This window comes from Aplysia californica, unplaced genomic scaffold (genome assembly GCF_000002075.1).
Source record: "Aplysia californica isolate F4 #8 unplaced genomic scaffold, AplCal3.0 scaffold00061, whole genome shotgun sequence".
NCBI lineage: Eukaryota > Metazoa > Mollusca > Gastropoda > Aplysiida > Aplysiidae > Aplysia > Aplysia californica.
This window is the reverse complement of record NW_004797331.1, coordinates 1,874,281-1,891,319: the sequence shown is the minus strand read 5'-3', so window position 1 is coordinate 1,891,319 and position 17,039 is coordinate 1,874,281. Positions and strand designations below refer to the sequence as shown.

General features: G+C 39.4%; 1 protein-coding gene across 5 annotated transcripts in view; it reads left to right on the top strand.

Moving 5' to 3' along the window:
* LOC101849675 (regulator of nonsense transcripts 2) overlaps positions 1-17,039 on the top strand; it is a 45,384-nt gene that overhangs the window by 11,347 nt on the left and 16,998 nt on the right. For all 5 annotated transcript variants that reach the window (XM_013079734.2, XM_035968472.1, XM_013079735.2 and 2 more), the window contains exons 4-18: positions 323-524; positions 2,969-3,013; positions 5,068-5,152; positions 6,222-6,298; positions 7,937-8,017; positions 9,273-9,422; positions 10,266-10,483; positions 10,846-10,888; positions 11,206-11,337; positions 12,254-12,346; positions 12,892-12,931; positions 14,476-14,534; positions 15,506-15,598; positions 15,879-15,951; positions 16,294-16,440. In XM_013079734.2, the coding sequence (XP_012935188.1) occupies positions 323-524; positions 2,969-3,013; positions 5,068-5,152; positions 6,222-6,298; positions 7,937-8,017; positions 9,273-9,422; positions 10,266-10,483; positions 10,846-10,888; positions 11,206-11,337; positions 12,254-12,346; positions 12,892-12,931; positions 14,476-14,534; positions 15,506-15,598; positions 15,879-15,951; positions 16,294-16,440 (1,538 nt within the window). The remainder of the gene's footprint in view (positions 1-322; positions 525-2,968; positions 3,014-5,067; positions 5,153-6,221; positions 6,299-7,936; positions 8,018-9,272; positions 9,423-10,265; positions 10,484-10,845; positions 10,889-11,205; positions 11,338-12,253; positions 12,347-12,891; positions 12,932-14,475; positions 14,535-15,505; positions 15,599-15,878; positions 15,952-16,293; positions 16,441-17,039) is intronic.

Here is a 17,039-nt window from a genome sequence, read left to right as displayed (position 1 = left end):
TCATGTGCTGGAATTGGTTGAGATTTATAGTTTTTATGATTATTAATTGGTTTTCCCCAACCCCAACCCTTCCATTCTTTGTAATGCATTTCCAAATGCTCATTGTTCTGCTCCTAGCGTGATAACTTTACATTGTGTGAAACATTTTATACTTTTTTCGATTCTTTTCTTTATCTGACCTCTTATTCTTTTGAAAGGTTTCTGTGAATTTACATATCAGATATCGTTAAGTCACTCTTTGATCTTGATTTTTGATTGAATTTTTTGTCTTGAAATTTTGTGCTCGCATTTTTATGGAAGTCTTTTGGTATCACTTATACAGAACTGGAAAATCCAGCAGTGTAAGAGAGGGAAGATCACATCAAGCAGACGCCCGGGTTGTGAACGAAAAGAAGGACTCTGAGATGAAGAAAGAGCCGAAGGAGACTGATGAGAAAAAGAGTGAAGAGGATTTGAAGGCTCAGGAGGCTGAAGAACGACAGAGACAGGAAGAGGAGCAAAAGAGAAAAGAAGAGGAGGAAAAGGTTTCTAAATTTTTATTAGGCTATTTTTTAAATTAACTCTTTGTTTTTATGATTAACAAATCTGGTAGGGCACTAAGAAAGCTACGGGCTTACCCCAACTCTGAACATTGTATGATAATGTCTGTTGTAAATAGCATTGGTGAGCTTCGAGATATTCTTTCTCTAATACCTGCCGTACCTGTTTTTATTCATTGTTCCTGCTTGTTTGTTGAGAAATTAGATTGTCTCAAATCTGCGTGTTTCTTGTGTCATAGAAAGGTAGGATCAAGCATCTAGTCCTCTCCGCAGTAGATGAAAACATCAAATATCCCCTGTGCCCACTTCACCAATTTAGATGGTTTGGCAAAACTGGAAATTGCTCCACTCATAACTCTGAAGGCCTTGTGGTCAATGAAGATACTCATCTTCTAATATTTTGTTAGAGAATTAACTGCATTGCGCTCGGGGTAGTCCAGATAGTCATTTTAGTCAGGTGTTGGATGTTGTTTCTATGGCTTATTAAATTGGTTCAAAGCCCCCCTATAAAAAAGTGCATAATTATGGCTGTCGAAAATCAAGGAACTCTATTCTTTTAGGAAACGGACTGTGTTTGTAACTCAAGGTCCACTGTGGGATGAGTAGCCTGTATTTAGCCTCTCTTTGGTTCTAGCTTGGACCCCCTATAAAGAAGAACCAGTTTGTACGAAGGAAATCATATGGCCCCAACTGTTCCGAGGAAAAGTACTAAATTTAAGATTCTGGTGTGAAATACAAAAACAGGGTGATCCCAAAAAAACTTTTTTTGTTAATATTTTCCTCCACACTGAAGTTTTGTGGTTCAAATTTGGACACTACATTTGGAAGTCAAAAGGAATTTGTTTGATATTCATTTTAGATAAATTCACAGAATAATTTTGCTCTACATAGCGCGTAAAAAAAACCAACCCATTTTCAGCTATGTCCCCATTTTTGTAACTTGACGCACTAGTTCGCATTAGGCCAACCAATAAAAATCCTAACAATTGTGCCATGTTGCAAGCTACTGTAGTCTAACAGGCCCACAGCAGTTTGCAGATAGTCTTTCTCAAGTTTCCTTTGCCTGCTAAGATCATGGTTAAGATTAATGAAGAGCAGAGAGCTTTTTGTATTGAACATTTCCTCAACACAAACTCATTTCGTAAGTTTCGCACAAGGCAGGGAAATAATGTTAGAGTGCCCTTAAGGCCTTCTTTGATGTCTAGGGTGAAAATGGTCCATCAGTTAGGACCTGTAGAGAATCCGAACTAATAATTCCCAAAAACAACGGCCATTTCAGGTCAAACTCACACCGTTCGCAGCCTTTTAAACGTCACGCCCTATGAGACGTCTGTCCGTAGACGATGTCTGCACCAATGATTTTCCTACATCTCAACGGTCCGCATTCTCAAGGCAGATCTTCATCTAGGACTGTCTCATTTTCCCGTTCACAAAGCTATCAGAGGATATTAATGTGTTCATGATTCCTCGATTGTCTTGAAAAGCGTGAACATTTCTTCCTTGACATTTGGTTCCTTTGCAAAGCCCATATTCACCTTTCAAGTTATATCAACTCCACAAATGCTGTATATTTGGGCAACCTCACCCCTCCCCTATTGTCCCTAGAAACAGCTCCTTACTGTAAGGTGTACAGTGTGTGTGGCTTGAGTACTCATGGTTGAGTGGATCCTTTGTTTGGCCTCCACTGAACATAATCGTAATGAACGACATGTTAAAATGTGTCGAGTCCAAAGGAGGACATATAGACCATTGCTTCTCGAAATTCCAGAACTTAAGAAATATGTTTTTTAACTCTGTAGGAGAAAAGAAATATTGTTTAAAGGTTACAGGGATGGAAAGATTAGATTTTATAAATAAAAGGAAAGAAAATGACAAACCAATCGTTTTATGGCTTTTTTTTACAAGATCTTTTAAATTGGTGCATTTTGCATTTGTAGGTGGTTTTTATAAAAGCCATTTCCGTTTTTCAAAATAAGTTTATTCTTTGTTAATTTTATGTCAAACAAATTCCTTTTGAATGAATTATATCTGTTCCAAATTACAACATTCTAGTACAAATTATGTGCGAGATATTCAGAAAAAAAGTTGTAAGGTTTTTTTTTTGATCACCCTGTAAGTCCAGGCTTTATGCTATACAGCTTTACTTGTAAAATGTTGATGTGTGTTGTTATTTAGTGTTTACGGAGTCGTAGGTAAATGCTGTGAATTTTTTACATTTGTTTTCATTACTATTTGGGCTATAGTCATCTGTATTACATATTTTCTGTTTTTCATGAGAACACTTTTGAGGTCTTAATTTGTGAGAATATGTAGGCCTTCAATTAGATTATTTTTTACTATGTTATTTGCATAAACAAGACATTGCACATGTTTAGTGTAAATACATTTTTTCCTACTGTAACGAAGTATTTTATTGTTTCCTATGATAGAAAAATGCAGCAGAAAAAGCAGAGAAAGAGAAACAAGAAGAAGAGGTATGTTTCTTTATCCAAGTATTTTAGAATGCAAGAAAGAAGTGCTATATGCGGACAATGCGAGGGGGTATCAATAAGTTTTTTTGCCTGAGTACGAAGGAGTGGAGCTACGAATTTGAAATTTGAACAGGGTCAAGATACATCTAAACTAAGAACGCACACCAATATTTGGGAATTCCCGATGCTTAGTTCAGGTTGTACAGCAGGTAGTTTAACATTACCCTTGAAAGCATGATTAGCACTTTTCATTTTTGTTCACAAAATTGAAAATTTTTTTATAAGAGCTGTTATGAAGTTCTTTCTTCTCCAAGGGAAAGAAACCACGGTCTGCACACAATGAAACGTCAGTAGTATGGATGTATCTGCCCTAGCTATGATGTGGTCAAATATTGGTGCTAGCAATTGGAATGTGGGACTGCCGGCTTCTTTCCCAAATGAGAACAGGTGGAAAATCGCCCAAGCTGAGATCATATCTCTACAAAATTGTGCCAGCAGACAACCCAGATCCATCCTGCCAAGCCTGCAAGGAGGACGAAACTATGGACCATGTGTTCCTGAGATGTCCCGCCAACTATCGTGCCAGAACCCATCTGCTGGGACATTTCAGTAACTCACTTTCAGCACTTTTTAAGGACCCCCGGGCATGTGTTGAGACCTGCGTGCTGTCAGCATCGCTGACTGTTTATGACGCCACAGCGCCAGAAGAGAGAGAGAGAGAGATTCAAAAGTGGTAAAACGTCCATTGAAGAGACCCCTCGAGAAGGTGGCCCTGTCTAAGCCATGACTGAAGACAATGTTTCAAAAGTCAAGAAGATTGTGCTGAATGACAGGTGCGTTACTCTCGGGACAACTTTGTGCTGAAACTGGCTTGAGCTATGGATTTGTTGAGACGATTCTTCATGACCAATTGAATATGTTGAAAGTGTCTGCAAGATGGGTGCACCGTCTCCTAACCCCTCATCAAAAAGAACAGAGAGCACAGTGCAGTCAGCAAATGATTGACTCGTTTGATGAAGATCCTGACAACTTTTTTGACCGTTTGATGAAAGCTGGGTCTGTCACTTCGACCCAGGGTCAAAATCTGCTTTAATGCAATGGAAAACACCATCTTCCCCCACCCCCAAAAAAGCCAAATTACAGAATTCATCTGGCAAAGTGTTGTTATCGGTGTTTTGGGATCAGGATGGGATAGTTCTTATGGATTATCTACTAAAGGATCGCACGATCACAGGGGACTACTATTCAGACTTGTTACTGAGATTGAAGGTAGCTCTAAAGGAAAAACGACAAGGCAAACTGAGGAAAGGTGTCTTTTTGCTTCATGGCAATGCCCCGGCGCACGCTTCACGTAAGGCGATATCCACCGCTGAGGAATGCGGGTATGAAATATTGCCACACTTACCGTATTCCCCCGACTTAACACCTTCAGACTTTTTTAAATTCTCAAATTTGAAGTAACGCATGAAAGGCAGAAGATTTGAAACAGATGATGACGCCATAAACGAAGTGAAACACTTTTTTGAAAGGCAAAATCGATAATTTTTTTCTGAAGGACTTTTCATGGTCATTCATTGCTGGCAAAAAAGTGTGTTCTTGTGGCTGGTGACTACATAGAGAAATAAGTGTCTACATACCAAATTTCAAGTTCGTAGCTCCACTCCTTCATACTCAGGTAAAAAACTTATTGATATCCCCTTGTATATAGCCTGTCTTAATCCTCTTCACCCTCGTTGGCTGTGGGCTGTGCATTTGTCCCCACCTGGCTTGCCTTAAGCTGTGGTATAAAAAATCGGTCTGAACTTGACACACTAAATTTAGACATGCATTGTGCCCTAACTACTTAACTTAAGCTTGACTGTCGAATTGATCAGTTTACTTATAGACTGTATTATACAAAGATATAATTTGGTTTTTTTTATTTTGAAGACATTAAATTATTCATTTATACAACTTTATCCGTACCTCAAAGTCAGAGTAGGAGAATCTCTTGCTATTGTTTTGAAAAGAATTCATTATTGTTCTGAAATCCTCCTAATGTATTTTTTTTTCTTCAGAAATCTCTGAAAGATTTCATTGCAGAGGCAGAGGACAGAATAAAGACAAAAAAAGAAGCAAGAACTGTAAATCTCTCTGCTCCAGGTATGGTTAAAAGTTATAAACATGTTTTATTGTTAACACAGGTTTTATGCTTAAAAACTCTTTAACAATACTTTGTTTAGTGCATTAGCTTACTTCATAGATGTCACAGCATACTGTCAATTGTAGCTTGGCAGACTGCTCCTTCTTATTGTTTATTTTTTAAAATATAAGTGTTTTTTTTAAGCAGGCTCTCGCCTCTCATTCAATAGGCCCCTAGTTCGAACCCAGATAGCAACAGAAAATTTTCTTCTCTAAAATTGTCCCCTTTCCCCACCTTTCCTGCTCTCTAACAATGTAGCGTTGTCTGGTTTCACCTTTGCTTTCTGGCTCCACCCCCTTGCCTCCTTTTTTGCCCCTCTCCTCTTGGCCCTGACTCTTTCTGCAACCTTTCTACTTCTTCTCCTTGGTTCCTTCTTACTGCTGTCTTTCAGCCACACCCCTAGTCATATGGTAGGTAAGATCAAACATCTAGCCTTCTCGGATATGGGCAAAAAATCTTGGACGTCCCGTGTACAAGTTGCGCATGTTAAAGATCTCTTGGTGGTCCAAAATTGATGTGTAGGCTTCGGCTGCCACCCGGGGGAAAATTCAAAATTTCCTACCAAACTGAGAATGTTTAATTTGTGTCCTGCATGCTCAAATGACCTTATGCAGTTGCGAGCGCCGTAAAACACTTACACCCCCCCCCCCAAGGTGTGCTTTGGTTCTTTGGTGTAGTGGTTAGGCACTTCACTTTCACACACAGGAGACCCGATCTCGATTCCTGAGTAGGGAGAAATTTTTTTGAGTATCTCGGTCTTACTGCTGAGATGTTGTATCCCTCTCAGTCATGGGTTTGCCCTGACAGGCAGGGTCGGAATCATGCCTCATACATGATCTAAACTGTGTTGATAGGGGGGAAAAAAACATGCTATAATTTTTTTTTTTGAAAATTGTTTCAGATGCTCAGTATCAATATGAGTGTCATAATTTGTTTTCTTTTAAATGTTTCATGTTGATGGTTGGATGAAAATGAAAGTAAAAATGAGAGTCTGAAATCAAAAGAAAATTTTTCAATGTTTTTTGACAGAGAATCGTCCAGATGAGTCCTTCTTCAGCAAGCTAGACTCCAGCCTAAAGAAAAATACTGCCTTTATAAGGAAAGTGGTATGCATTGTTTGTTGTAAATGTGACTTTTCAATGTAGTTCTTTTGTATTTGTCCATATTTTTGTCCAGGACATATTGCTTGTGACGGTGGAACCCAGATAAACGAAGTGCTCTGTGTTTTCGAGCACTGCTCCATCAATACTGATTGAGAGTGGTGTGGGTACATCCTGGACCGAGACATTGGTCTTTTTTAATACTTATTGTAAGTCCAAACTCTTTGCAGGCATTTGCAAACTGGCTGATCAGCTGTTGCAGTTTATCCTCAGAGTGCAAGGTCTGGGCTGCATCATCTGCAGACAGCAACTCCCTGATTATTACGGGTTGGACTTTTGACTTGGCTTTTAGGCGGGCCAGGTTGAATAGCCTTCCATCGCTCCTGGTGTGTAGATGTACACCTTCAGTAGATTGCTCAAAGGCAAAGTTCAACAGCATGGAGAAGAAAATGCTAAATAAAGTCGGGGCAAGGACACATCCTTGCTTGACAATGCTTTTGATGTCGAAGGGTTTTTTGAGCTTTCTTTATTATAGCTGTCAACACCCTTCATGTTGTTGTAAAAGGAGGCTGTAATGTTAAGCAGGCACGGGGGGCACCCAATCTTTTTGAGTAGATGGAATAACCCTTTTCTGCTTACCAGGTCGAATGCCTTAGTGAGATCAATGAAGGCGAGTTACAATGGCGTCTGCTAAACCGTTAAACCACTATCATCCGTGTTGTGCTCATGAGACTGGAGTGACCTCTCCAGGGCGCAGACCTGGGCAGAAGTTTCTGGAAGTCCAGTGCTGCCCAGGCGACTTTTTGGCGAGGTCCAGTGGAATGCTGTGCTTTACATTTGGAGCCGATAAGGCTTCAGGAGTTGCCAGAAGGAAGTCACGACTGAGCTCCCAACCGCCGTAGGGACTCCACTCTGGATTTTCTTTCTGGATTTACTTCCATACCCTTTTCCTTAATGGATATGGCCGAGGTTTTAAATCAGGGTTTTCCTTCCCCTAGACGAACTGCCATCCCAGGCTGCCGAGCTCCGTCGACCGGAAGCTGCTGGTTTTGAGGTGCCAGCGACTCGCCTTTACCCCTTCTCCTGTCAGTGGTAACAGTTTCGCCACGAGAAGGCCAGGAGTTGGACTTTCATTGTCAGAGGCTATTTAGATGCATACTAATTGGGAGCATTTTTTGGAAGTGGGAGCTTATCTCCACTACCACCCCCTGGCTATAACTACCTTAAAAAACCCAAGAATGGGTAGGTTAAACATAATTTGCATCCTTTGTATTTTTCTTTAATCACTCTTGGGTGAGCAGTATGAAAAAAAAGTGCATGCAGAAATCTGTGATGCTTTGATACATTTTTGAAAAGGAAGAAAGAAAGAGAGAGAGAGAGGAGAGGAAAAGGGAAGAAAGCACTCTATACTAAAGTGCTTGCACAATCATACTATTTCATGTTCTTTGACTATTGCTACCATAAGATTCTGCTTTTTGTTTCTCATGTGGAATGTGTTTTCTCTAAGGTTTATGCCATTGCTCTACCCTTCAGCATTGTGTCGCTAACTTTTCATTTCCTCTTTAGTTCAGACATTATTATTTTGTGTGCTTTAAGTTGGTGATTGATTGAATATTGTCTATTAAAGCTCATGTCTCCTTGCAGAGGAACCTGACCGAGTCTCAAAAGGACAGCTTGTGTAAGGAACTGCTGGGTCTCAATCTGACCAAGTACATTGGAGAAGTGGTGAGCATGTTTATATGGGTGTATAGCTCTAAGACTTACTGAAGCTGAAATTCCTACATCAGACTGAAACAGTTTTGAAACAGTCATTAATAAAGTAATTTTGGGGTCACTTGGAAAATCTTTCTATTAGCTAGAAAACACTGATTTATTGAGCCCAAAATTTATGAAATAATTCACTTTAACTCATTCGCTATGTATTATTTTTGGCTTGTGGACGAATTTTTTTCGGGAGAGCGAATGAGATGAGGACTAGTGGGCAGTTAAAAAGTCTTTGGGGCCACAAATTCAAATAAATATCAACATATTATGTACCAATATTTTCAGTATAGTTTGTAGAATACATCTGTAATGTTTATTTATGTATTTTTCAACTTTGTTTCCTGTAAGAGACGATTATGCAACACAATTTTGATTGGATGCGGATAAAATTTGAAAATAAAAAATTTTTAATCTTTGGTGAAACTCAAAAAATATGTTTGCACCTAGTCAAATGATACATCAAAATAACCATAAATCAATATAGAACTGGAAAGTATTGAAAATTTTGCAGTTATTTACCTACATTCCATAATATTTGTACATTTTGAACATAACATCCGATATTGAAAAAAAAATGTATTTTTGTAATCTTGAAAAATGATCACAAACAGAAAAAACCCACTCGTATCTTATATGGAATTATTCAGAATTGCATTTGGAATAAACCTATACATGTCTTGAGTGGCACTTTTTGTGTAATTTCATTAAAAAATAGTGATTTTGGGGAGAAAAAAATATTTTGACAATTTAGATCTAGACCTACATCTAGCACTCAAAAATATTGATTTCTCAATAACAGTGCATTGGCAATATGAGTCCAATCGTATCAATATTATTAAAAAGAATCCTACATTTCTCTCGTGGGCAAAATAATGATAGATTTTGTTGTGTAAAATTACTAAGACTGGTGTCCGGGCTATAATTTTGGCATCGCGATAAAACAAAGTCGATTTTCAGTGGAAATGCTTGACCCGGAAGTCAACATTATATTATGACCTTTATTTTAACATGGATATGTGGATTGGAATAGAATCTAAGCTAAAATTGAACATCGGTTCTCGAGCCGCGGGGGGCGGCTTAGCGTACTGACGGCACTTTAGCCGCGCCGCCCCCCCACGGCTCGGCGTAACGAATGAGTTAAACATATTTGCTTTGTTGAAATAGATGCCCTCATCAAACTGCCATGAGCCTGGCTGATTGCATGTTCAATCCCCAGGCTGGGGCCATCATCGAGGCTAAACTGAAAATGTCAGATGTCCCTTGCGCTTCCCAAGTCTGCGGCCTCTTACACCAGCGCTACGCAGACTTTAGCCACGCCCTCATCGAAGTCTTCAACAAGTTCTTGCTTTCGAAAAAAGATGAAAAGGTGAGGGGTTTTGGGGTGGTATGGAGACTTCGACTTTTGCCAACACTTTTATGAAGAACATGTTCTTTCATGTGTGTGTGTATGTCTGTGTGTATGCCATAATAAACAAGATTTTGTATGATAACTTACTATCTGCGTACTTCCCATTTCCTACTGTAATGGCAGGCTTTTGCATTCAGGAAAGTTTAACATGTACTGTATCTTACTGAAGGTGTCCTTGTCTATTTTTCGCAGTCTGTGAATTTCCTTTATTTGCTTTGATATTCTTTCTAATTAAGTCCCTTTTTGAACTCTAAATGTTTCTTTCTTTCTCCAGCACAGTGGGGTCCTACTTAAAGCTGTCTCGTTTATAAGATGGTTTAGGCTTAAGCAAGCTTATAATAAATTTTTTATTTCATTTTCATGTAATGTGTGAGGCATCATCATGAAATCTGGTGCTCATCAAAATAATGATATCTAAGATACCGGCATTCTCATATTTTTGTTTTTGTCCCAACACTTTAATGTCCATTCAAAATCACATGTCTGCTTAGTTTTTACGGAAAATTGTTGATTAAAGACCCGAAAAATATAAATTTTCGCTTTCCATGGACTCTCAAGCTATGGAAGTCACCAAACTTTGGTTGCCATTTTCTTGCTAATTTTACCTCTGAAACCAGGTAACCCCCGCCTTCTTCAGTAGCAAATATCTTGACTTCTCATCAAGATAGATGGGGGGGGTTTTCTGCGAAATGCAAGACAAATGAACAAGCTTTAAGATGATGTCAACCAATAATTCCACATTCCCAAAAATTGATGAGTGCCTAATTCCACCTCGTCATGACACATGTGTATCATTTCCAGATCAGCAATGCCAGCAAATATCGTGTGGATTTGCGGTTCTTGGGTGAGCTGATTGCCTGTGGTGTGTTCACTGCAAAGGAAGGGCTGCCAATTCTCGCCAACCAGCTGTCCATCTTGGTCAGCTCGGATCGGGATGAGCACAATTACTTGCCCATCATCACCAGCTTCTGCAAGCACTGCGGAGAAGACTACATGGGCATTGTGCCTCGCAAGTACAGGTAAGTTTTCCCTGTTTGTGTCGATTTTGTTGGATCTGATTAATTTCTGTGATTAAATCAGGCTGGTTACTTCAGTTGATTTTTTTGTTAAGTTAACACTTTGAGACCTGCCTCCCTGAATTACAAGACCTGTACATTTGAGCTCCTTCACATCAACTGCTAAATAAACAATGCCGTACGCCAAGGCATTCTTTAGGTGCACAGAAGGGTAAAGTTAGTCATACTCTGGCCTGCGCTCAGGTGCATCAGCTTAACGTCAGCTTGTTCATGGAAGAGGTGTGGTTGGGTAATGAATCCATAATACTCAGTGATAGACAAAACTGAATAGTGCTAACATGTACATGTTCCAATTGTATTTTCAGATTACTGTCAGAAAAGTTTGGACTTGATGTACCCAAAAGTCAGGTAAACACATCTTTTGTTGTCTTACAAAAATGAAACTGAGGTTTTAAATTATTTTTTTATTGACTAAATGCTGTTTGAATGATTTTGGAAACATTCAGCTGTCTCCCTGCCTGTGTAGGAGGACCTAATTTGTTTGAGATACGTCCCCGCAGAAAAACAAAAAATAATATGTCATCCTCATGAAGGAACGAATTTTCCTATTTTGTAGGATAGCAAAGTGGCCGTTACTCTTAAATGCCAGTTCACTGAATCCAGGCTTTTTAGAGAATACACTGAAACTAAAGTTGCTGTAATTTCTGGTTTTCATTCTCTTACAGCTGTTGCCCTCGGACCGCCAGAAGGGCTGCCGCAACCTGCTCAAAGATTACTACTCCTCTCTCATCAAACACGTCACTGCTGCCCATCGGGACCTCAAGATGCACGAGAAGCAGAATCGGAAAATTATGCAGGTTAGAGACAGGCCTGTCTTATCGTTACTCTTATATTGTATGTAAAAGCTATGTTTTAATTTGTCAACGTCCTTATTGTAGCCTAGACTGATGACATAGTCCATCACTATTCTGAGTTGTCTTTGTTTTGCTAAGTTTAAAAGCTCACTTGATACTGGTTATGATTTTTAGGAGGCAGCACTCAACCATGCTGTTATAAAAGAGAAGGACAAAAATTCCTAAAAATGATAGTAGTCGTCACACAATTGTATATTTGAATGCAGGAATATGTTCTTGTGTGTTTCCACAGTGTTAGAGTGATCATGACTTTCAATTGGCCTATTTTCTATCTATTGCCCAACTAATAGTAGACTTTTTAGGCTTGTCCAGGATGTGACTTATCTGTGCCACATACTCTGATTCTAGTAAAAAGTTTATGGTTTGGCAAACATCTTCAGCCTTTTAGTTTCCATTAAGTCAATGATATTGCACTTAAATTCTGCATCACCAAGGCACTTAACCACTTACAGGTGTGTGATGTGGCTTCGTTGAGTTTAGATATAGCCATGCTGAAGGCTCAGCCACCTTCTGTCTATGCTGGACAGAAGGAAATAAATTGAGACATGGACAATTGATTACACTTTGAACTTACTAAAAGAAAGCCTATAGTTTTTCTTCCAGGAGAACCAAAATGTCTTGTTGAAATGATGAGCTTGGAATAGTAGGCAAGTAGCTCAGCAGTCTGTGAATGCTATTTACCAAATTTCCATGCAAAGTTGAGTGACGAGAATACATAAATGGGTGGCCATTGCTGTACCAGCTTGACCATGATAAATTTTCTTTCCTTTTTTTTTTCTTTTTTCTTTTTTCTTTTTTTTTTGTTGTTGAAAATTTTTCAACACAATCCTTATAATTGCCATTGCACCTTTTGTGACAGACCAAGGGTGAGGTATCTACTGAGAGGAGAGAGGCGCACGAGGCAGCATTCAATACCTTCCAGAAGTTGTCATCGAGTGCAGCTGTCCTGGCTGTAAGTAGCTCTGTGTTCCTTGAATGGAAGCATTTCTAGACTCAGTTTGCTCGCAGAATTTTCTCCCTGTCCTGGGTTCCGTTTCAGATTATTACAGTGGATCTCAGTGGATGGTGGGTGGATGCTATTGTGTGATCTGTTTCTTTGGTTGTTCTATATATGTTTCTGTTATTGTTTTCCATTCTGGATTGAATGTGAATGTTGTAGTTGGCAAGTGCTCCTTCTATATGTCACACATGTATCATCTTTATCTCTCCTCCTTTTCTTTCGTGTTTGTTACTCTCTTGTAACACCTCTAATCTTCGGCTCTCATATAACCTTATTGTGTTGCAAATGCCATAAAACTCTTACCAAAACTGAAAGATGGAATGTGAATGTTACTGTGGAGACTGGATGTATACTTCCACTCTGCGACCATATGGATTTCTCTGTTTCTGACAACTTGGAGTCTGTTTGGTTTGGGGGGGGTTTTGCCGGGGGGGGAGGGGGTCTGTTGTGAGCTGGAGTAAGCACACTCTAATTCTCTCTATGCCTTCTTTTGACAGGATTTGCTTGATGAGGACATGCCAGAGTTCCAACAAGAGGGTATGTAACGATCATTGTTTTTGTATGTTAACATTACTACCAGCTGTATAATGCAGCTCATGGAATGAAGAAAATGCTGAGTGAACAGAAATTTACGTGACAGTGATTTTTTTTGGTTGTATTTAAAAACTGATCTTCATAGGATGCTCTTTCAGCTTAATTAATGACGGAAGACATGGAGCAGTACAGTGCAAGAGTTAAAAGTTTAACTCTATCAGGATGCAGAGGACACATGTCTAGAAAGCAGACCAAAGGTCATGTTCTTGAACATTCAAATGGTCATACATGAATCAGAAACATAAGTTTGTATGTCATTGTATTCATGTTGCTGTACATCTTTTTTTTCTAGGTTTCATTTGTAGAGAACACAAATTTTAAAATGTAGGTGAATAACAAAGTTATGTAAGTGTTCTGAAGCAGTGCGTCTACAAGCGAGAATGCGCATCTTCAAAGAGTAAATATTTAATAAAATTCTTTTGCTTCACAATATTTAATACAGTAGTCTCCGCCTATGATCCCGGTGCTCTGGAGCAAGGATATGCGGGATCTTAGGTGAACCGGGATCTTATCCGACAAACCCAGGAAAGTATCTATGGTGACCCATGTTAAGGCTCATAATCTGTAAAACGGTCTCCCTCCACTCTAAAATGAACTGACATTACCGCTTGTGGGTTTATGGCATATGGCGAGCAAAGAGTGATGACCTATCACAGTGCACAGTGGCATGAGGCGTCCCATTTTCATTTATTATCCTATCATGAGTCTCAAGATCTACGCTTATCCAGCTGCCCCTCCCCTTTACCTGTCGAAAATTTATAGCTTTCCATCTCTGACCGAGTTCCCCCCCCCCCCCCCCCCAACCGTCTTTGTCGTTACACACCATTACATTGTGAACGCACCATTTAAAATTCAGTCTGTCTCACAAATTCGGGAGTAGGGACAACTGCTGCAATGGTCAGGGAAGAGTTCATGGTTCGATGTGATCCCGCCTGGAGGGTACGTGTAGGCCCTACTCACCCAGCAAGTGATATAAGTTTAGAGGGAGAGCTCAGGTGTGAGTGTGATGTGTGGGGAAAACAAATGTGTCAGTCAGTTCACTCCTCGGTGTGATCCCGTCTAGGGCAAACATTGTATCGCTTCATCGAGTTTTACAACATGTATGTGATCACATTCTCGATAGTGGCTGATCTTTGACGCGACGGACAGATTATTGATCTCAACTTTTCACTCTTGGTTGATCGGCTGTGCCCGCCCGGGTTTTTGTTCCGCAAATTATGATCTGAAATACGGGATCTTAGCCGAATGTAGACCTTCAGAGTGAATCAGAGCGGGATGTTAGGGGTGACTTTTGTATAGTAAAAATTCTGTTTTCTTAAAACAGCGGGATCTTAAGCGAACCGGGATCGTAAGCGGAGACTACTGTGATAAGGTCTTTTTGCTGCTGAAATTCTGGTGCTTCTCTTCTTTGTGCTTAGAGCAACTTTTCTCTTTTTTTCCTTCATGACATTTCAATGAAAATAACTATATGAATTTATGCTCTTCAGATGGGGGAGAGGATGGGAACAGAGGTCTGGACATTTTCAACCCGCTCAAAGATGCTGAGGTATGACCCAGATTTTCATCTTTTTGTGAAATCTTATTACCTTGTCTTTGGCTTCGTCAGCTTTCATTCAGACCATACCAGACCAGTTCATACATTGCCTCTGTTGTATGTATTCTGATTAGTGCACTGGTGGTTGGTTGGCGAGTGCTCTGGTGTGGTTTGCTCCTTCCTTCCTATCAAACATCTATTGCCCTTATCGCTCCTCCTTTTTGGGGTTTTGTTATGCTCTTATAACAGCTCTAATCTGTTGCACATACATAACCATATTTTGTTGCAAGTGCCGTAAAACTCTTGCTCAAACTATTTTTAAAAAATTAGTGCACTTGGGGCCAGGGGTTACGGAGTGTAAAATAGCCTTTACTGTAAAAGAGAGAGATGATAGATTCATAACAGTACTGAATCAGTCGAGCTGAACGTTGAAGATCTCTGTGTAATTATTATGCTACAGTAAGGCCCAAAAAATTTTACTTAAAAAAAGATCCCCCCCAGGGGAAGTGCTACTGACTGAAGTGTCTGTAGGCCATTCCCAAAGGGGGTAGGTATATTAACATGTTCTTGTGCAAAATAGAATTGTAAATGGGCTGATTTATCAGCATCATGCTCATACTGTGCCGGAACAACATAGGGGGAACTGCTGCTTTTTCTTTCCTCATCCTTATTATCGTCGTTTTACCTCTACTTCTTTTGTATGTTTGTCACTATCTTGTGAACTGCTATTTACGGGGTGCCTTGATAGTCGAGGCAGACTTTGTGCTGTTGAGGCTTAAGAGGTGAGCAGAGTAAGCCTAATTCCCGATTTGGACTTCTCTGTTGACATCCACCCCTTTGCGCTCATATGACCTAATGCAGTTGCAAGCGCTGTTAAACCTTACTAAAACAAAACAAAAAAATAAGAGAAAAAAAATGATGTTTTAAAACAAGGACAAGAAAGCAAATAGTGTAATTTTTCATTCTACTTTGTCCCTCCACAGTTTCAGTATGAAGGAGACAAGACGCTGTTTGAAGACGAAGATACAAGATCTTTCTACGAGACTCTGCCAGATCTTAGAGCTTTCATTCCGGGTGTAAGTGGATCCCTTTCTTGGAAATGTTTTCAAATTTAGTGTGTAACTGAATTATGTTTGTGAAATTACTTATGATCCTGAAATAAGATAGTTTTAGCGAGATTTTGCCCCGGTTTCAGCTGTTTATTCATGATTAACATTGGTTTTAGTTCCTGTTACAAAAAAACACCAAAAAAAACAAAAAAACTTTGTAGAATAATTTCTTACTTGTAAAAACTTAATTTATCCAATTCACCATCTCACCTTGCATATTTGATCATGTTTTTTCTTACATCCCCAGATTTTGTACAGGGACAGTGAAAACATCAGTGCAAAAGATGATCTTAAGAATGCTGACACTGGACTAGAGGAGGGTACTGTTCTGTTGTTTTCTTTGTTGGTGGTGGTGGTATGGTTGGGCAAATTTTACAACATAAGTTATTTTCTGATTTATGATAATTATGATCTTGTAAGTTTTTTGTCTAGCTTTGATTTTGCCTCTCTTGTTGCCAATGCTACTTTTAATCTGCATGTACAAAATATGATTAAATGTGTATGTTCAGAAATTTTTGACTTGGTCCTCCCCCCACCTTTTATCTCCATCGAGCCTCCCTCCCCTACTCTTCTCATATAACACACACACACACACACACACTCACACACACACACATATTTCTGTTGCTTTTTCTCATAACAGCCCCCAATTCTTTTCACAGAGATGGATCAGCTGGCTGTTGACGATATTGAGAAGGAGCTGGAAACTGAGAGGATTGAAGAGAGCATGAAGGAGGCAGAGAGACAGGAGGTTGGAGAGTCTGCGTCAGAGCCTGAGGAGGAGAGGTTTGTCCTGCCAGAGGCTGAAGGTAAGTTACATCCACTTGTCTAATGGGCTAAAGAAGATTTTTTTTTTAATTGAATTTTCTTGATTCCCCAAATCTTGCTAGCTTCACAACATAAACTATTCTGATTGTGCTTAACTGTTCTAAAAGTCATAGCATATTGCACTCTCTGCCCAAGTGAAATAACCGATCATAGTAGATATAGAATGCTCTCAAATGTTTCTTTGCCATGTGATTAAAAAGAAATTATAATGGGGACATATATATTATTGGTGTAATTCTCTAATCCTAAAGTGCCTTCTACAGAACTGTACTCGAAAACAAAAAAATGGTATCTATCCCCTTTAGTTAAGGTGTTGCCCCCCCCCCCCCCCCCCCCCAAACAAAATACTGCTTTTCACTGTTTTAGGTGGGTATATAACCAAGTGGTCTAAAAAGCAATATCTGGAATACTGGATACCATTTGTAGTCTAGCTTCTAGAAGTAACTTCTGATATAGAGTAGATTGTTAAGAATTTCTCACGATATTTCATAGATAGTTTAACACATAATACCCTTGTTGTTCATGGAAGAGATATGTTTGATTCCTCTTATGGGATATTAGCCCTTAAGTGTATTGGTAA